General features: G+C 36.5%; 1 protein-coding gene across 11 annotated transcripts in view; it reads right to left on the reverse strand.

Moving 5' to 3' along the window:
- Positions 1–22,914, reverse strand: part of mgmt (O-6-methylguanine-DNA methyltransferase) — a 356,274-nt gene that overhangs the window by 241,859 nt on the left and 91,501 nt on the right. For all 11 annotated transcript variants that reach the window (XM_048609132.1, XM_048609140.1, XM_048609137.1 and 8 more), the window contains one exon: positions 20,262–20,401. In XM_048609132.1, the coding sequence (XP_048465089.1) occupies positions 20,262–20,401 (140 nt within the window). The remainder of the gene's footprint in view (positions 1–20,261; positions 20,402–22,914) is intronic.

Below are 22,914 nucleotides of genomic sequence, written 5' to 3' on the forward strand. Positions count from 1 at the left end.
TCTTCGTGGAGCTCAATGCCAACCCATAAGAATAGTACATACCTTTAGACAAGTGACAAAAATCTTCTTGGCTGCTTACTCTTCAAGACCACTGGTAATAATAAACTTTGAGCTTTCATCCATACCAAGCACTGATCCACAATAGCCCTTTTATAGGTCTGGAAAATCTACTTCTCTGCACTTTGCAAGAGCAAAAATGCCTCAATCTTTCATGTATGCATCGACATAAGGATTGATTTTTCCAATGTTTGCCATAATGGTCAAAGGTCCTGTGGTACCTTGGGTAGTGTCCTTGTACTTAACTAAGTAGACTGAACTGCTAACTGACATCAATAGCACAGGGCTCGATCGCCATTCTGCTGGGGTAGTTCAGGACCTAATGCCTTGTCCAAGAGATAGTGGAGATCACAGATCTGTGGGTCATCTGTGCCTTTGGGCAGAGAATTAAAATTGAATAATCTCATTGTCACTCCTCATAACCTCTAGGTAAATTGAATCCCTTCTGAACAGAGGCCATTGTCAACCATCTCCATTGGACTACGTACAAGTGAGTTTTAGGTGCTGATTTACACTTTTCAATCAGTCAACGTTCTTTGTCCACTTTTAGGGGCAATTTGTACTGGCACACATTCAAGTTTACAACTTCTGTTCATCTGACTCCAGATTTAAGCTTGTTTCCTCCCCCCAGTTACCCCACCTTTTCATTAACATCGATGCTAATTTTTCAGCTGTCATTGCCATTTTCTCCAGAACTCTCTGCCAAAACAAATTCACTCTGCTACTGCGAACCCTGCCTTTAAAAACTCACTAAAACCTCTCTTTTTAACTGTCCTTTTCATCTACCTACTTAAATGCATTGTTCTGGAGTGCTACAGTAGAAAGTGACACAAAACATTGGTTTGTGGAAGAAAATCAATGTTTCTAAGAGTATTTGCATGATATCAATGAAAAATGAATGCAAAGGATAAATATTACTTATAAACCCATAATTCACGGGGCTGAGGTGGGCTTTAATATATACTCTTGAGAGACCATGATTTTGCTTCCATTCTTTAAAATAGGTGGCTCCAACATTTAACTCTAGATTAGTAACAGGGTCAGTTAATTTGAGATTTCCCAAACATTCTTTTTGGGCAGATTCATAAGATTACTCCTGATCCTATTTTCCTTGGTAATACAGCCAAAGCATACCTAGCTTCATGTTATTTGTTCTGTTAAATAATAAATTTGACAGGAATTTATATCTCACAATGCACAAAAAACATTTGGATAATTTTCTTTTATAAATGGAGCCGCAGTTTTAACACTTTCCAATTTAAAATATATTTTTCATTTGTTTGAATCTTGTTAAATTCAGCAATGATAATAACCATATTAACATGCTACTGATTGAATAGAGAAGAAAAAAAAACATAAAATAGAAGCATTTATAAAGTCTGTAAAAAATACTATACCAAACACAAACACTTTAATTCACCCGGGCACCATAAATTAAAATGCACAATGGTGTGTACCAAACAGAAGAAATCAACATTACCAGTAGCTTACATTATTTTTTAGAGTACAGCTTTTTTACATTTGGGCAAAAGGTTAATTTACAAATAATTCTGCCTGAATCATATGCACAGAAGTAATATTTGTGGAGTGGTTATAGTTGACTTACGTGATTGATACCAATTTTGTTTCATAATATCAGCAGCAAATAAAAAAAAACAGGCTGTAATATAAAAAACATAACATGTGACAAGGTCTTCTAAAACATTTCTATTTAGGACCTCACAAGCTAAATTGCTTTCACTGGCCCCTTCCACCTCTCAGCATGGTTGACAGACAAATTGATCTGAACATCGGAAAATAATATGCTTGCAAAATTTCTGTGGGTGAGATTTCAGTCTTTGAATTTTTCATAGAAGAGCAAAATGAAAGATTGCTTCTTTGATTTTTCTTCCATTAAGCCTTCCCGTCTTATATACTACAGGAATGAACAATACTTCATACAGCGCAATACATTGTAAACAAATGTACAACATTTTTCACTTGAAACCGCAGCCTTGTGAGGTAAAGAGGTTAGATCACAGGCATCTTTGCCCTGCAGATTATGTTGTTCAATTGTAATGAATTCATACATTTGAAGTTGCCTTAGGGGCTCTCATTAGACTTGGGGGTGTTTATTACAGGGTATATTGCATGTATCACTTAAGAGCAAGAAGGGTGGATGATTTGATTAGAAATGTTGACAGTTGAGGTGTGTAAAGAATGTCATTCATGCACAATTCCTTTACTTTAATAACAGGATCTATCACTCATGGGTGTTTTAAACATTCTTTAAGTCTTAGCTCTAAAATTAAAACAGACAACTTAGCAGTACACACACTAAGAACCTTCTTCCAAACCAATATTGGACTAGTAGTACAGTTAATTAGATATTCGGCTAACAAATGTTCACAGGATCAGTAATTTACAAATTTTAATGATGTCATTTGGACACGGTTCCGGTTAAGTGTGCTACACCTTCTAATTTCTCCCATTCACCCACGACTTCTCCCCTAACTACTCAAACCCGACCAACCCCTTCCTCTCCTCAAAAGGACATTAGCACTCTCAAAGCCTCAAGAGTTCAGGAGAATTGTTCACTATTGTTTGAATTTTTAAATAATTGGTTAGAAAAATGACCATTTTAAAATGCCTTCATATGTTTTGCTTCTGCAAATATTTTAGAATACTTAATGCCACAAAATTATATTCAGTCAATCCAGTATTATTTTGCACAATGCTAGAATACATGCATTTGTTTTTATTAAACTAGCCTTTGCTCAAAGTGGAAGAGTTTATTGGGTAATTCTAAGTATTTGTCTATAAGGATAAAAATTATACTGCACTTACAGAAGCCTTTTGGTAACATTTTCCTTGAAACAATCACATGATAACTCCGTACTACCTTTGTAACTCCTCTGCAAGTGACACCAGCAACCTTCTGAGTAGGATTGACAAATACAAAAAACATCCTCCACAATTTGGCTTCCACATCTCTGAATTGGTGTTTCAATGACAGATGTTTGTTGCGGCAAAAACCTCTGTCAGAACAAAATTAGGTGATCTATCATTTTAAGATATGGTCTTCATATACTGTTTACTCGAAGATATCACTTGCCTCCAGCCAATTTTGACCAAGAACATTCTGTGATATGGAAGCGATATGTATATCATCATCATTTTTGATAAATGCAGCTTCTGAACACAAAATTATGTACCTTGCCATAGTATTAAAGCTAAAACTTAGACTACTAAATCTATCCAAGTATTTTCTTTTTTTCCTGCCTTACATGTTAGGATTTTTTTTGTTTTGCTTATTCATTCTGAGATCACCTTTATCACACTGCACACTTTACATGGTTAGCAGGCTTTTTGTATTTGGAAACTTTGATATCAATACAAACCATGCAAGTTTTATTTAAGCAGATATTTAAAATAATTTTAATTTGCAGAATAAAATTTAAACAATGTATTTTAAAACTGAAACATTCAAGTGCATTACAATACATTAGCTTTTGGTCTTTACATATATGCAAATTCAAAGACATTTAGCCCCTCTAGTAGCCCGAACAAAAACTCCAAATGTTTTCTGACGTTGACTGAGCTTGTCAGATTTGCAACCATTTCCTTTCCCTTTCTGTTTTGAATTTATTGACCTTGATGCACAACACCTTTGTCTATCATAACATTGTTGTGCTATGGCTTCTGAAGTTTCCAGATTATATTTTATTAAGTTATCAGATATTCTCTATAGCATGCACCTTTTAATAATATACAAAGCACTTGGCTCCCAATGGCTGCTATAATGAGGTTAGAATGTACTTTTTGAAAAAAAAGTTCAAATCTTGCACATTAGGAGAAAATCAAAGCTAATGGGATCCAAAGGGACACTGTAACCTTATGAAGGTTAATGTGAACACCTCTGTGGTGAGTAAAGTTCCAATTATCCAACTACTCTTTATAAACAGTTAATTCAAATCAATGCTAAGAACTATTGCCTATACTTCAAAATATCAGTCATCAATAACAAATCAACGTTACCATATATGAATAAAAGTAGCTAGGAAATGACTCAACAATACCTATAAATTAAATTATTGAGTTTTGATGTTACAACAATGAATAACTAAGCTATTATGGAAAAAAAACCTTAATTCCTAGGCATTGCAATGCTGTTTTATCAGAAACAAACGTCTCTGGTGAAAACAAATGCATTTTGGCAATTTTTATTTAAAATAATTCAAAAAGGCAGCAACAGCTATCATGGTATCTCTGTAAAACACCAGTGTTTTATCATTACAATATACAGGAGGAAAACTTGGGCCTAATTATCTGCCCCAATTAAATGAATATTCCAATTAACTGTGGCCCCTTTAGATCACTTCTACCACAGAGTGATAGCTGTAATAGCATTACATGATGTGATACACATTTTAAATAATTTTTTTTTGCCCAAATCCCACCTGCAACATTTTTCCATGGGAATCCAACCTGCAAAAGCAGCCATTTGTCTTAAGTAACCAATTGCATTCAAACTGAAGACTATCTGATTAATACAGGCCAGATGTAACTCTATAGAAAACCTCAATGTAACACAGGGTTGAAATTGATGTTACTTTTACCTATTATTAAAGTTTTTAACTAACATTTTTGCCCATTGGTTTTTGTGTATTTCTTATGGACAGCAAGTTAGATTGGCTCAGCAAAGAAGGATAAAGTAAACTGAAAGTAAAAATATGAAGACAATGTTGAGCAAAATATTTCAAATATCAGAGGCTGATTCATAAAAGAAATGTGCTTACACAGTGCCTCATGTTTCCAGAAATGTCACAAGTCACTTTTCAAATAATGAATCACTTTGATGACAATGATTGTTCTTATGTAGGTAGCCGTGACAGCCATTTTGCACAAAGAAATATCCCCAAATTGTAAAAGGATAAATGACTAATTAATCGATTTTTGATGGTGCTAATCGAAGCAAGAATGTTGGTTAGTATACTTGGTGAATCCCTTCCCTTTGAATAGCTCCATGGATCAGCTGAACCACAAACATTGGGAGCCTCAGTTTAACATTTTATCTGATGAAAGCCACTGCTGACAATGTCAGTCATGAGGTGGCTAGCCATTGTTAAATGATACTAATATCTCGATTTCAAAGTAGGTTCAAATCTGGTTGCAATAGTCAACTCAACTTGAGATTCCTGTGCTCTTAAAATTGTTTAGCTAGGTGACTCTGAACCAGTGGGCTACATGCTGATTCTCCAAGCAAGGTGACCTGAAATGGATTTTTTTTACAGGAACAATAAAAAAAATTAAAACATGCTTAAATACAGGTTCAGGAATGACACTGCGCATTGTGTTCTGTTACATTGAAACTAAATGGGTGTTGTGCTTCTTTCTGACAAACTGAAGTGTGTCTATTTTCGTTTTTGAATTATTTTTACTAAATCTAAACTGCCTGCACTAGGTGGCAGTCCATCCTACAGATTACTAATTCTAAGTGTGAAGTAGTTACTTTTTAAGTTATGTATACCTTGCAATGTTTTTAAACTTAGTCAAATCCTTTAACCAAGAGCATGACATGTTCAGCAAGGAAAGGATATTTGGTACAATAAGCTTGCTTCATCCTAAGGACTGCAAAATTTGCTTTTATCTTGGTTTTATTTCCTATAATTTTAAGGGGACAGTGGTAGGGAAACCTATGAGAAATGCATCTTCAAGAACGTTGCTTTCCAGCATTTTACCTCCCTCAGGACTAATAACATGGAAGTTTCAGTCAACATTTCAGAGTTTCTAAATTTCATAGCAACCTGATGGAGTAGGCCCACCTTGTTAAACAGCTATGGTGCCGAATCAGGTCATACTTATAGCATTCCTTTGGTTTGTATGTAGGTAGTATAACATTATGTGCATCTCAGACTGGTTCTTTTTCAGCTGCTTCCACTTCTGCAAATGCCTCTTGCCAATAATTTCTCAATCTACACTAAGTTGTAACATCAAGGTATAGGTTATCACATTCCTGCTGCTGTTTGGAAAAGAGATACCTAGTGTCAAAAAAGGTCTAAACCAAGAATGATTCCAAAACCTTCATTAACTCTCTCCCGATTCTCTACAGAGAACCTATAACCTATCTTTCATGACTTTCTTCAGCAGTTGAACTAGAATGAATGCTTTTAAGACATGTACATAATAAAATCAATCACTGCACAGACAGAGATGAACTGCTTTCTGACTGGGAAACCAACTTCAATTGATCTATGAAGTAGACTCCAAACCTTTGCACAACCTTGAATATCCTGCCCTTAATCTCTGTGAAGGAAATTCATTTGACAACTATTTTTAATTGAGGCCTTAATCCTTTTAAAAAGTAAACTTCACATTGAAATAGCAGCATAGAGAAGACTATAGGAGTGTATATTGTATTCTCCATATGCCATCACTAACAAGGTCTTCAGCAACATTGAAAAGGTTAAAAACATGGACAACTTATCGAAGACTCAAATACAGATATTATGGCCCATACCAAAACATATTAAGATAGGATCTATGCTAACTTTTTCTTATTTTAAGGTAAGTGTAAGGTGTTGCGTTCCAGATGCATTTCGGTCAAACAACTCAACCTTAAGCAAAACACACTTTACTTTTATATTATAGTTAAAATACAGTCAAAATAAGAATAAAAGAACTGGCTTAGCTGTAACTCTATCAAAATGCTTAACCATATATATTAACTACTACTAATTAACTGTTTGAATATAGTGAACACACTATAAACACACCCTTGGCAAAGACAAATTCAACAAAATAGATTGTCTCACATGCAATTCTAGCAGCAAGCAAACCAGCTTTTGGCTATAGCAGAGAGAGGAATAAGAGCTTCCACATCTGGTTTCAAGACTCCAGCAACTGCAGAAAGCTAAAACTAAAAATCCTGGTTCTGTGGAAGCTTGACCCTACCCATTTAGGTTCCTTCTATTATTCCAACTTTAAAAATAATCCCCAAGGCCTCCCAAGCTATTTACTTTATAGACTTTGAGCAGGCTGCTCGGCATCTCCTTCTCAACCTTCCTTCATTAAAACAGGACAAAATACACCTCTTAAAATCATATTATTGTCACACAGAAATAAGTGTTCATGCTACAATAATAGAAACAGAAATAGCTGGAGAAACTTTTTCTGAACCCTTCTGATGAAGGGTCATTGGACTCGAAATATTGACTTTGCTTTCTCTCCACAGATGCTGCCAGACCTGCTGAGCTTCTCCAGTTACTTTTGTGTTTGTTTCAGATTTCTAGTATCCGCAGTTCTTTGTTTTTTTTTGTTCATGTTATAATAAATTCACTGCTGTCTGACTGAACCAAAAAGAGGATATGCTATTTTTACATTTCATGTTGGAAATGGTCCTTGATGGTGCAAAACTGAAACTAAAGGTTTATCTATTTACATGAACAATTCTCTGGGTGGTAAAGTGGAACTTTAATACAAATGTTTTGATCTGAAGTCATTTGGGGAGTCCTGAAAATCAAGAACTCAAACAAAAATTTGTATAAACCTCAATGTCCTTTTAACAACAAAAGCTGTACTTTTAACAACAAAAGCAGTTCATTACTCAACAAAACAAACGATTTAGAAATAAAATATACTTTTCATTCAAACAAATGAAAAAAAAATTGACAAAACACCTAGTGAAAGTTCTTACAAAACCTGAAAAGACGTTCAAATTAATAAATGTGGAGGGGGTGCAGCTTAGTGGTAATGTCACTTCAACAGTAATCAAGTGTGATAAGCTAATACTCTGGAGACATGCGTTCAAATCCCACCTTGTTAGGTGGTGAAATTTGAACGTGGTAAAAATCTGGAATAAAAACCTAATGGCAACCATGCTATTTAAAAAAAAAACATCTGGCTTACTAATGTCCAATTGTGTAAGAAAACTGCCATATTTTGCCCAGTCAAGTTTATATCTGGCTTCAGACCCACAGCCAAATGTGGTTGATTCGTAAAAACCCTCTGAAAAGGCTGAGCAAGCCACTTAGTTCAAGAGAAATTAGGGATGGCCAATAATGTCACTGTTCCCAGTGACACTCATATTCCAGGAATGAATAAAAAAGTCTTCATTCAGATAAAAGGACGATAACATCACAAGTATCTGTTTGACTTTATTTGACTGTTAAAAGGGTAATTCATTGTAAAACTGTGTTATGCCTGAAGTACATGTAATAGAAAAAAAAACCTAAAATCTGATGGAATTATATTAGAGAAGCATAAAGTGATATGCAATCTACATTATCATTTACATATTCAAAGATAAAGAAAAGTGGTCCACATTGTGCCTTGAAATATGATAAAGATTTTCATAGTTCTGTACGGAATTTGATCAGTTTATTCAGACCAAAATAATTTTATTAATCTTATTAAACGCAATGTTGGTTAAAACAATTGCTTGTAGATTGCTTGTATTTATTGGTCAAGGAATTCTACGCTGACAATTTCAGGATGATTAATGAAGGCACCTTTTTTCTTAGAATGTCAGACTCTGCCTTTTTAACAACTGACCTTTCATAGGATACTAGTGAACTCATAATTCCACTTTTGCACAGTTTCTTATTAGTAGAGTTAAAATTAATACTTATGGGAATGGTGGTTAAGCCTCTGCACTGTAAATCTTCCAGTCTTCCAAGCTTCCACAAAGAGCAGAGCTCCAATCTTACCTACAGCATTTTCTTTTAACAACCTTTGTTTTAAAAAATTAAAATAACACTTTATTTCATGAATAAAAAACAATCTGCAGTATCCTGAACTAAATGTGGTTCAATTATAAAATGTTGTAATATTATTCTCAATTAGGGATAATATTCCTGTTATTATGCAATACTATCACAGTAGGGGTTACAAAATTATACACGCATTTGTACAATATATATAATTTTGTATTATTCATAAAAAGAAACACTAAACGGCATTTGTAATTTCCAATAAGGTATGTTCTTTGTCATTATCCATTTCTGCACTTAACACAGCAGGCACAACAGCAAAGAACATGCTTTAAGATGATTGGCAACAATCACAAGACAGGCCATTTATGCAATACTAAGGATTTAGAATTTGTGTGAAATATTCTGGGAGCAAGTTGTGCCAACTCCCAAGGAATTCTCAAGGCAGTGGAACTATTCATGCGCTACTGAGAGTTTAGTCTTGAGCCAGTGCCCATCCACATGCCAATCAGCTTTCACACTGCATGTCTGGTAGTCAGATCTCCTCAGTGTTCCTCTGAAGCTTTCGACTAGGGCTGTAAGGGACCCATTTTCCATGTATTACCACGAGAGGGTGTGACTGGTGATGAGCTGATGGAGGTTGCATGCTGACAGGCAGAGACTTGCACTTTGGTTCTCTTTTCTACTAGCTACTACCGAGCAGTGTAGGCTGAAAAGGAGAAGCAATTAAGTAGTCAAAAGCAGAAAGCATGCTTTCCTTACCCACACACTGAATCTAACACATTGACCTGGAGGACACACCCCAGGAGAATTGAAGGCCAAAAGACAAAACCCTGACAACATATTTGGAGTGGATCTCAAAGGCAAAATGTCTATATATGCCAGTTTCGCTGTAGAGCATAGACATGACTAAACAGTCAGCAGTTATCAGTCATAAGACCTCCTTCACTAGTGTGGAGAATAGGTGTTACAGGTCACTTTGAACACGGGAATGGAGCACTATGTCCCGCTGGTCAGCCACTGCCTACCTCAAATCTGCCAGCCCTAACTAGAAAGATGCTGACCGGCCAGGGTCCATCTGCTTCAATGGGTGCTTGGAAGTCTCTTCTCAATAAGTAGGTGAAATTACAACAGATTAACAAAAATATGCAAAGTGTCCGATTAGCAAGCTGGACTGTCGGAATCATGTTTATGGGGGATTTACAAATGACTGCATCTCGTTGATAATGTGCATGAGACAGCAGTGACCAACATGGAATATGGTAGGCTGATCATTGATGTATCATCCCTGCATGAGACCAGGCCCACTAAGAGTGGATCACTGAATTGAAAACATTATGCATTTATCTGGCAGGGAAGAGTTCATACCAAATGAATAAGGTTAAGACTTCTCAGTAAGGAAATCAGTACTCTCATTGGTTGAGCACCCCACAAATGGTTCAGAATGTCTTCTCTCCACTCAAACAGGGCTGGTATATATGATACTCACCTGTATCTATGCTTCATCACTGTGCTGCACTACAAGGGTGAAAGACCAGCTTACTGAGGAGCTTGACAGAGCTACCAGCAGCGTCCCTACGTCAGGACAACTTTATCTACTGGGGGATTTCCCAAAACAAGAAAGTTTGGATCACGAGGCATCGCCTATGTCAGGCATCATGACATGTGAAAGATAAATGTGAAAGGACAGAGACCACCTGAGCTTTGCTGTTGCCTTGAACTTCATGCAACTAACATCGCCTTTCAGAACAAGCCATGTAACAAAGTGTCCTGGAGACATCGCAGATCAGGGCTTTGGCATCAGCTGGGTGCTAACCAGTTGGAACTCTCTGAACAGCAGTTTCACTGCCCACAGCTGACTGTGATACATAGGTCTCCCTGGTGTGCACTAGGGGGGACAGTCAATTCTCAAAGCTTCTTTATTCAAAGCAGAAATGCTGTCCTCATGTTCAATCTCAGACACATTACCTGCCCCGATGAAAATCAACTATATTACATGAAGCAAAATGGAACATACTTTAAGACACCACCTACAGCACTGCATTCTTAACATATAGGAAGCAACACAGGAAAATGCTAACTTTTACGAGAATATCGTCACTGTGATGGAACCTATCACTGAAGCCAAGTGGTCAGCTTCTATTAGTAACAACAGAAATCGGAGCTAGAAAACTCTGAATGCAATAAATGCTGCTTAAGATGAGGTTTAAAGAATTGCAAGATAGTGCACTCATAACTACAGGTTACAGTTCTGCCAGAATACTCCAGTATCCTTTGACCCAGGGAATGTCTGGGTAACATACGAAAAGATCAAAAAGGCAGGTCGAACAGCAAAAATAAATGGCCAATTGAAATCAAAGGCAAGGAAGATCATTACCACTTGTTAAAAAGAAAGTTGCAGAGACAGTAGTTTATGGATAGGGTAACAATAAAATAACAGCCTGGTATATCTCTGAATATCAAGCATTATAATAATTAGTCTGAATATGTAACAACGTTGTAAAGAAGCCCAAACCTGAAGATATTCTTGACCTTGCCTTGTCCTTGACCATTCTGTCTTGAACCCAAACTCACTGACGTGGGCTCAAAACCACAGAACCAAAAATTAAGAATGCAGTGCTGTAGATGGAGTCTTGAGGTATGTTCCATTTTGCTTTGTGTAAACAGTATGTCTGACATTGAACATGAGGTCAGCACTTCTGCTTTGAACAAAGAAGCTTTGCCATCGTGGGAAACATATTTACCCCTAACACACTCACCAGACGTAAGGTCTGGGTTGAACACGTCTATCCTGAATCCCAGTATGTTTGAGAACTGGAAGATCTACAATGGGCATGACCTTTTGCTAGCAGCTTCAACAGGTACGCTGTGAACAAAGGACACCATTACATATTGCCTTCATTGATTTCAGGAAGGCATTTAATCATGTGACCAAAGCTGGTCCATTTAAGCTGCTGGAGCACTAAAATGCGAGCCTACCAAGTCTGAATCCTCAGCACACTCCTCTGTAGTGGCAAGGCATGAACATGGGCAAGGTAGGAGGAAAAAAAAACTAACAGCTTCCACCTTCAGCGTCTCAGATATGCCTTGGCATCTCTTGACAGGAAATGGTGACCAACTTCGAGATCTTGCTGCATGGTAATTCCAGCAGCTTACACTCATTGCTGAATCTATAACATTTATACGGGTTTTACTACATTGACAGCATGAATGACTGCTGTATACCCAAAGATTTCTCAATTGCCTACTGACTCGTTACCCTCTGGCCATCAGAACTCTACTACAAGGATGTCTGCAAGTAAGATATGAAGGTGACCAATAGCGACACTGATAACTGGGAGACAATGACAATTGTGACCTCCTAAGACTGACTGTGTGGTATGGAATTTGAAAAAAAAAGAAACAAGAAGATCACCTGGCAAACAGGAGGATCCAGAGAAAATGGAGGCTGTTAATCATGTATCTTCTCAGGCCACCCTTTTGCTGTGCAACAAATATGGTGAAGACTGTTGTGAAAGAGTTCCAGGAGGAACCTTGTAACAATGTCACAGAGCTGATGTCCACTGGACATTAATACCACATTTTGGACAGTGTCAGAGAAGCACGTGGAGTAGCTCAACCAGCATTAGCTGGTAGAGTTTATGGAATAGTCTTTCAAATATGTAACAGTAAGATTTAGAACCTGATATGTTTCTGAATACCATGTATTGTAGCTTCTTTTCCCATTCAGGGGATGTGAGCATCACTGGTTGGGCAAGCTCTCATTGCCCACCCTATCCACCGGTGAAAAGAGTGTGGTTGAGCTGTCTTCTTGACCCACTGCAGTCTATTTGGTTCAGGTAACTCACAGTACCATTAGGGAGGAAGTTCTATGGTGTGACTCAACGACACTGAAGGAAGTTTAGGCTTAATATGTTATAAATAGTGTTATAAAGAAGCCGAAGCTTGAGGACAGTTTCCAACCCTGTCTTCTTCCTGACCAGTCTGTTTAAACCCGAACGCATGGGTGTGAGCACAAAACCACATAACAAGAGAGACTGCCATGCTTGAGTAGGTCTCCTGACCCACATCAGGCGATGTTTAATGCAGAATTGAGTATCGTGCACAAATCACTGTTTTTGTGACAGATGGCTGCTATGAGAAGAAAACAGGCTAGTCCAATTCTGCAGCAGATATGTGTCACACTGAATATATACAGAACATAGTAAAAAAATTCTGTCTATATTTTGTAATCCTAAGGTTTGGGAACATGATTCTGGAGAAATGAACTTAAAAATTATAACATACTGGTGTTGAGGACAGTTGGCAAATTTGTTTCTTTTCTTAGGAATCAAATCATCCAACAAACCTCAACTCATGTTCTCTTTTCTGTGTACTATTTTCATCTAAAATAACTATGTATGCATTAAGGAAAAAGGAAGGGAATGATAAAACTTCAGAACAAAATAGTAAAAAGGTAAGAATAAGTACAAGAATAAAGAAATCAAATTTTTCACACATCTGTATTTTAATTGTGTTAGCACAATACCATTTCAACAGAGTATTTTCCATGGAACACACACCAAAGAATATATTTAACAAATTGACACTTATCAATTTAAATACGTGCTGATTTTGTCCAAAGAAAATCTGGAGTTGCTTTAATGTAACACTGGTTTGCTTCTCAAAATGCTCCAATTCTAAATATTTAAGAATTCCTAAAATGTTAAATTAAAGTGACTGTTTTATTATATCCTATTATCTTTCACAATTCCCCTTGCTTTCTCTCACATGCAGTGTACTACAGATATCCTCTGCTGCAATTAACCTGGCTAGAAAGATGATGGACCAATATGACTGTAACTACATGATAAATTCATCTTTCTCCTCATTTGAACATATTGCAATGTTACCGATATTAATAATTTTTGCTCTAGGAAATAGGTGAAGCTTACAAAAGAAGAAGTCCTTGACCAAAATAGCAAAGGATATTATACCGAGAAATGATCTACTGATGCAAATCATTAAATCTATTTGCATTTGCTTACTGAACCTTAACACAGAAATTAAACGACATACAGGAAAAGGAGATGGTTTTGCATGGTTACAGGAGACATCTTGGAAGATCCAACTCTATGTCATTAATTCTTCCATTTTTCCTCATTAACAAGTAAAATGTTTTTACTGCATGAAAAGTTTTAATAAATAGAAAGAGCAGGCGAACTGGTAAGGGAAGTTTGTAATATAACCTGCGACAGTGTTAAATTGTCTATGAATGTGCCAAATTACCTTATATTTTCAACAATTAAGTTGTTTTAGAAAAACACCTGCTAACATTTCTTTCCTAATATTAATACATAACAATATATCATATTTCATTAAATCCAACACATCACATCATGGTTGCTTCTTCACAGTCCAAGCTATTAGACATTTTCTACATAACTAACTGCTGCTTTTCACCTGCAAGGTTCTGTATTTCAACCTTGCCTCTGGCTATTATCCTAAAGGCTTAAAAATGGACTTCCCATGAGCAAACATGGATTGCAAGTCATTCGTTTGTCAGCACTTCAATATTTTGTCAAGGGGGTTTCTCTACGTTGGTGAAAATTGACAGGATTAGGATTTCGTGTCAGATAAGTAAATTTCACCACTTCCATCAGCTCCACAGCTAAAGGAATGTTTTGGTCCTGTATAAAAACGTTGTCAAGGGAAATAAACAAGTTATTTTATATACTTCCGCATTTTATGTTATCATTTGTGCTATTATTTTCAGATGTCCTTGTCTTTGCTGTTTTGAAGTAAAAGAATCCTTCTTTTGCACATTATAGAATAGGGCGTCCCTATATAATGAACATCGAAGAGAAAGCTAAAATGGATTAATTTTCTTTTAACATTTACATGGACAAAAGACCACGTAAATATGGGTTCGACTCCAGCAAAACAAATAACTCACTGCTTCCACGCTGTACATTTGGAGAAGTGGATAAGTAGGAAGAGTAGCAAGGTTATAACATATCAAAGGGGGCGATGTCATGCAATAAGCTTGAAAAAAAAACTTTAAGCAATTTCTTACCCAATTTGAAAATCTTTGATGGAAAGGGATAGGCATTTTGGTGGAGGAAGGAGGAGTGGTCTAACTTATTAACTCTACAGAAACAGCACTTCTTTCAAAAGGACAAGCTTTTGTAGATGGTTTCTAGCAGCCCCTTGAAAGAATTGCTGGAAAGGCCATTGTACACCCATAAAAAACAATTAAAGAATGCCACACAGCATATTCTCCACTTGACACTAACTTTTGAATGGGATCCTAAAACTGGTATTAGGGACCTGATTTGCATATTCAATGTGTTTCTCAGGCAGAATAATTGAAAACCATCCAATTCCAAATTCGCTGTTTGCACAGCTCCAACCAAAACCATACACCAGTTATTTGGACCAAAAAATTGCTGCACCACCCCCTCCACTCCCCAATATTATTTATCTTATAAACAAGTGCAATGTGGACTTGCTACCCTCATCTGATTTGTTTTTCAGGCTTCGTACAAAAGATACTTCAACATAACTAAAGTATGGGAATTTGTAAAGCTGTCATCACTAACAGTCCACTCTGTTCATGGAGTTTATTTTGCAGTGTATGTATTACAAGGCTAATCAAGGGGGAGGCAATGGCCTAGTGATATTATCGCTGGACTGTTAATCCAGAGACTCAGGTTCGAATCCTGCCACGGCAGATGGTGGGATTTGAATCCAATAAATATTTGGAATTAAAAGAGTCTAATGATGACCATGACTCCATTGTCGGAAAAACCTGTCTGATTCACTGATGTCCTTTAGGAAAGGAAACTGCCATCCTTACCTGGTCTGGCCTACATGTGACTCCAGACCCACAGCAATGTGGTCAACTGTTAATCCCTCATCCCGTGAATGAATTTTTAAAAAAATCTGGATGTGTACGCAAATAAAAATTTATATCATTTGATCATTAGACTTGCATGTTTTTAGTTAGAGTTAAAATATCATGATGACATTAGTAACATGCCTTGCGCAAAATTTCATGTCAGCTGAAGACTCCAAGACAACGTGTGTGAAGACACTGTAGCTTCAGCTTGTTTTCAGTTGGAAATGTCCTCAACACTGAATCTGCCCTAGTGTGGTATCTTGATTGAGGCTGCACAAGTTCTCTTGAACTTATGGAAATTATTACAGATGGATCTCATCGGTGAGTTTCCAATTTTGGCATTCAAGATGCAAATCTCACAGCAGTGTTAATACTTACATGTCAGCTGCTGCCACGACCTGCACCAGAATTTGCTACAATGTTTGAACTATTTCATTTCACTATTTGTTTTCACTGCTTTATTCACTTATCTCATGGCTTAAATGTGAATTAATATCTCTGTCACCTCCTGTCTACTTGTATTTCAGGAATATTTTGAAAGGACTTTGTGAACGATCTGTGAAGCAGGACATGGTTTCCACTGCCACTGTCTCCCTAAAGCAGCAAACCAGGATTTATCGTGGGATAGGTATTCATCTGCTGACAAACTTGTATAAAAAATTTGTTCTTGAGATGTGAACATCACCTACCAGGGTAGCATTTACTGCCCATCCCTAATTATACTCGAGAAGATGGCAGTGAGCATATACTATGCAACTGAATAGGAAAAAAAAGAGGAACGATGAAATAGCAAAGGACAGAGATTAATTCAAAAGCTTGACAGGAACTGGCAGTGTTAAATTGGGTAGAGTGGCCTCCTTCTATGCTATATCTTTCTATGATACTATGACTGACACATTGTCTATAAAAATCTATTTATAAGACATGGTGATAAATGTCAATATTCCTCCATAGGAAACATACACAAGCACAATGATTAAGTTATTAGCTCTGGTATATCTTACATTAAAGCTGACCTTTCTGACTGGTATGTGATCTATCAAGATTACCTTTTCCTATTTCTAGATAACATATTTATATACTTGTCTCATGCTGACCTCCCTTTGGTGCTCATAGTCTTGTTGCCTAATAGCTTATTCCTTTTCCAAAATATATCTGCTAACAAAAAAATCATGGTGCCTTCTCCTGCACCTTAATATTCACATGTTGAATACGAAAGACAAAAAAAATCATTTGGCCGATGAGTTCACCCACGTCAATATCCTATGATTCATTCATCATAGTTTGAATCCAGAGATTTTGCCTTCACTCCTGTGCCTGGAAGTCCATTCAAAACATTGATTAGTCTAAGCATGAAGGAGAATATTCTTAAAGTTATCCCAAAATTTGCCTTTCACTGCTGTAAACTTGTGCTATTCAATGTCACTTTAGTTACGTATGTTTCCATATCCATTAATTTTAACTCATTTAACCTTTCACTACTGAATCTCCCATAGCTAGTTGGAAGAAACAAAATGTGGATGATCTTTCAGGTACAAAGCAGTTCTGCAATGCATAAAGTGAGAAGTCACATGATACCAGGTTATAGTCCAACAGTTTTATTTGAAATCACAAGCTTTCAGAGCGTAGCCCCTACATCAGGTGAATTAACCTACGCTCTGAAAGCTTGCAATTTCAAATAAACCTGTTGGACTATATCCTAGCATCGTGTGACTTCTGATTTTGTCCACCTCAGTCCAACACCAGCACCTCCACATCATGGCTGCAATGCTTAAGACCAACTAGGCTCTCTTCTCTAATATTACTATAGTTGCAGTTCCAGATACTGGGTTTACAAATAAGAAGATAGGAGACGTAAAGAGTCAAGAAAAAGTGCATGCACATCCAATTTAATGGGGGAAGCTTCCAGTGTCTAAATAAATATCGCATGATTAATTTGTAGCTATTTTGTCAACAGCTGACGGTAGAAGTACAACACAATTTTGAAAGATTACCACACAATGGTCATATCGTCCCACTCTAGCGACCTCCATATGACATGAAAGTGTCTATCTGTCTCCATGCTGCTCTCTCAGTAATGACTCCTTTATTTTAGTGCCAGGACATTGAGGTATCACACCCAAGTCAATCACAATAATTTCATTTTGAGATTGAAACAAAATTTATACTTGTATCATACTTATTCAAAAATTCAACTTGCACTCTATTACAATGCACATTAAAGCAACTATCTTCATTTTTAAGCTACTAACCTATTTACTTCTTTAACCCCTAATCTTGTCTCTGCCTATTGCCCACAATGCTTAGAGGATATCAACTTAACAGTAAATATAGTCTTCAACCACTAATTTGTCAATGTTCCAGCCAGCTCTCTAGTGGAATATGGCTTTTTTCATCCCAAAAATATGCAAATCATGAATTTAAGTGATTTCAAATATTCATCTACTTTGTACTTTGGAAATAATAACAACATAAAAATATCAAATGCAAAGATTTAAAATAATAATTGTCATATATTTAATTGTGTAACTATTTTAGGAACTGTGTTAAATTTGAAAACAATTGAACAGCTCAAAATTTTCAATTTTAGAACTCTATGTCCTATATAAAATGGCTGCTTTCAGACATACAGCCTTCTGAACTCACCATTAGTTATCAGCACAAGAAGACTCAGTTTTCTATTATATTAGCACTTAATCATCCATTTTAATGATATGAATCGTGTCAAAATAATTTAACTCAATGTTTTTTCCTCAATATCTTTGCTGAACATTTCTGTAATCCTGTAATTGTAAGCAACTGTTCTACAATAACAACTAACAATTGAAGAACACATTGTTCATAAACTCCAGACTCAAAATTGCAGTTAGCAACCTAGTCTAATTATTACATACAATCTGCTGATTATACAAATTCTGGGACATTGTTTTTCATCTTAAATAGTAAACGATGTAAAAAAAGCTTGCTGCACCAAATGATGCATATTAGTGGAACAGATTACACTACTAAGGTATTTTTCAATGATTGGGTCGAGGATATTGGCTTTCCTCAGTTAAAAAATGCAAATAATACAGATTATGCAGCCATAAGGTTCAGTATACCATCAAGTAGGATCAACCATAACAAACGGATACAGCAACATTGTTTTTAAAGTCTAGGTAAGCGTATTCTAACATGCACAAGACAGACAACTTTAATACTGCATGGTGACAAAAAAAATTACATTAAACTATTTATCTGCTCAGGTAGAAACATGTATTACATTCCATTTCAGTTCAGCTGTAAGGCAAAAATTCCCTCTCTGAGCTTCTCCAAGCTAATGGAACCAGAACACAAATACATGTACTAACCACTGAAAAGGATCACATTTATTAAATTGCAAAGATGTATAATTGGACATGTCTTGTGAACAACTCGGTTTAAACTTTTTTTGCCCACAAACTTTCTGGAGGTGCCAGCAGATAATTGTATGTGTGGACAAGAGGATTGTGGAATGTTAGTGAACAACAGGATAGGGCATCTCGTTAAATAATTGAGAAACAATCAGAGGAAGAATTGAGAGGCAAGAATTGATGAAGTGAACTCAAAACAGGTAGAGAAAGATAAATAGAGAAAAGAAAAGAAAGACTAATTAAGGAGGAGGCAGAAAGGTTAAGAAAGGTTTGTAAAAAATAATATTTATAATTTCCTCATAAAAATCACAACCTGAAGGCATGAATTTTACAGTTATAATTATTTACTTTCTGGGCAAGAAAATTTGGTAGGCTATCATTGACAATCATCAATCATGAGATCCCATTCACACCATGAATGATGATGCAGCACAAGAATACAACAACATTTTGAGATTCATCGTTCATGGGCATCTCCTCTTTACCACAGGCTTTTGCCTACTCATTCATTAGTAACACAAGGCATCATTCAGCTTATTCTTTCAGCAAAGCTATCCAAAGAATCATTCTTAGCATCTTTACTTATTGTGGTATCACTTCAAAGCAACTGCAATATGTAGCTGAAGGACACCAAAAGTTATTCCATAACAAAGTTTTTTTAATACATTCTTAGGCAGATAGTTCTTATAATATTTAAAGTCCTAATTTACAACTATTTTTGGTGTTTGGAATGAGTTTATTTGAGGGGATTCTGTTTAATGTCAATGATTTTCACTACATTATTTATAACATCCAGATCAACATCTCAATTCAATTAAATTTTACTATACACTTTAAATGTAAACACAAATGGTGTAGTTTCATACTAATAAGGGCAATTTTCTTAAATTCATGCAAGATTCAATTAACTCAAAACTGAGTTATGATTCTACATTCATATGTCTGTGTTGATGATTTTGTATTTGTTTAGTGAATAACTTATATTGGCTTAAACCTCAGTTCTAGTCAGTGGAACGTAAATGAGGTAAGGATTTAGGGACAACAAAACAATATCTTCAGTAATTCATTTGTAGTGCTTCAGAGATTAATTAACATGTTTTAAAAAATAATTCAGTATAAATTCTTGCTTTATTATTTGATACAAGATCTTTGACTCAAAAGGTTTACTATATGACCGAGATTTTTTTTCCCAATGTGAATAATTATAGTTAAAAGATCGAAGACCTATCACAACATACACACCTGTCTTTGGGTACAAAATTCTCCAACAGCTGAATGAAATGAATGCCTTCTTCACAGCCAGATACTTGTATGGTACCAATAGGACTTTGCAGAGCTGCTGTTACTTGCTTGCAGTGGCTTGTGTCATTCTTCTTGGCAACCTGCATGAACAAATCACTGGTCCTTTTAAATGTTTAAACAATCACCCCCTCCTGTTCTTGCGCCAGCCAAGAGTTATTTTTAAACTATAGTAATCCTTTGAGCGCTTATGGATCAGCAAGTATACTCAGAAAATTTGAACAAGGTAACTATTTGGATTGCAAACATTGTGGGTGGATAAATACTCACTTTCATTCAAATGTTTAGTTTTAGGTATTTTTTTTTTCATAACATTCGTATTTTCTTCTTTTATCTCCTCAATCCTCCCAAGTCCATGTCCCCCACCCGCTGGTACCCACATCTCTAATTCAACCTAACAATGCTGCAATGCTAGATGAGGTTGCACTTTCCTCACACAGTAATAATGTAGTTGTGCCAGATGCTAGCCAGCTGTGGGCAGAGCTCACAGGGGAGACCTTCAGCTAAATGAGTCTTGATATCATGGTTCCCCTTTGGCAAGGAACTGAACTCAATTTTTTGCTGACATGTAGCTCTTCTTCCAGAATTACCAGAGCGCAGATTCAGGAAAAATTCTGCTTCTCATAGGCATAGCTTCATTTTGCCCCAAATTGTGCTGCCCATTTTCCATCTTAGATACATCTTTATTGGAATATTTTTATCAAACAGCCTCCCTAATGTTAAAAGCCATCATGTTGTCCTTTAATGCCAATCGTTCTGTTCCTTGTCCATTCTAGCTCAATTTGGAAAATGGTAGCAAAATCTGGGAAATTTGCCTCTTGGAACAGAATAAATAGCTTGCATGTCAAGCACCAACCAATGTTACAGCAATGATTGATCACTGCATCCAGCTTCCTTAGATTGGAACCGGCTGTCAGTTAAGTCCTGTCTGGCTGGTGGTGCCTGGCGCTACACAGCTCTACCACGCAGAATGGTCAATATCCTGATCATCCCACTCAGAAATGTTCTCCAAGCTTATCAGCCTCTATCACATTCCCACATTACTTGCTCCAATTCTATGGGTCAGAACATGCTAAGATTATATACAAACACACACACACACACACACACACACACACACACACAGTCTGGGCTGTACTGCAAGGCCCCTACCAAACTGATCCAAGCAGTGGGACCCTCACCTTCAGCAGGCCTATTGTCTGCTGCACACTAGCCCTGATCAAAATGGACTGTATTGTTTCTACGCTCTGTCTCAAGTGTTCAGTTTGGAAAAGACAATGGAGTTAGGCTGGCAATATACGAACAAACCATACTTCACTAGCTTGCTTTGAGCAACAAAGAAAAAGAAAGCAATATGGATGAGTACAGCCAAGATATGGATAGCTCTTCTTTCCCCATCTTGGTCTGAAGTGGTACCAGTCTCAGGCACCACATTAAGCAAAATGCGAAATCCTTTCAGTCCTTGTAGCTGTATACACCAGATTGGTCTCTTCTTACCACCCTCCATGGACTAATGTTGATGACAGTCTAACATTAATATCTAACAAAAGCACACTGAAAAAAGAATGAATAATTTTCAGATGTATAGCACAGGCCAAAAAATGCAGCTTCATTTCAGTGGTAAACTAATGGTGGAGAAAAAGTTGGTCATTTCCCTTCATTCTTAATATTTTTCCACCTGTCTAATTTTGATGCTGAAGTAGCTGTGATATACTAAGGGTGTGAGAGAGAAACTTTACAGATAGTTTTCTTCTTAAATTGGTCATTTTAAAAAAATGAATCTGTTGTTTTGCCTTAATTCCGTAGGAGGTTACATGGCTGGTGGTGGATGGGGTCTGTTATAAATCATGATGCTTGAGGCACCATGACTGAAGGGCAGTCTTAATGGAATCTTAGTGGAATGTCTGGTCTTGTTATCAGTTTTGTTTATTCAATATTATTTTCTTTTGGGATATTGCACTTCACAGAGAAAACAGTCTGGTAACACCAATTTCTCCAACATGATAGCGTCATTTAAGATGTATCTAGACAGATACATGAATGGGCAGGGAGCAGAGGGATACAGATCCTTGGAAAACAGGCGACAGGTTTAGATAGAGGATCTGGATCGGTGCAGGCTTGGAGGGCCAAAGGGCCTGTTACTGTGCTGTAATTTTCTTTGTTCTTGGTTCTTTGTTCTCTGGTAACACAAATTTCTTGGACAGAAAATGGTACAAAATCCTAAAATTTGGCCACTGTTACACTACATTTAAAAAGCTGCATAATTAGAAACATATATGCAAGTTAACAGAAATAGTATAAATATCTTGCAATTAAGAGTATATTGTCCTATATAAGAATAATATTTCAAAACAGAAATGTATAGTGAAAGGCAGCATTGAAAGGGTTGGGAGCAAACACAAAACCGTGAATAAGACTGCATTGATATCAATGACTTTAGAGTACAAAACAACTTTATTTACATAATAGTTGGACTATTCTCTTCAGGTGGTTAAAAAGCGAGATTTGATTGTCTCATACTTATTCAAGGGGACAGAAATCCAGCAAACTAAACTACTCTTTGATCGAAAACAGTCATTAATTTGAAGCAATGGGG

Source organism: Rhincodon typus, chromosome 20, assembly GCF_021869965.1.
Source record: "Rhincodon typus isolate 14 chromosome 20, sRhiTyp1.1, whole genome shotgun sequence".
NCBI lineage: Eukaryota > Metazoa > Chordata > Chondrichthyes > Orectolobiformes > Rhincodontidae > Rhincodon > Rhincodon typus.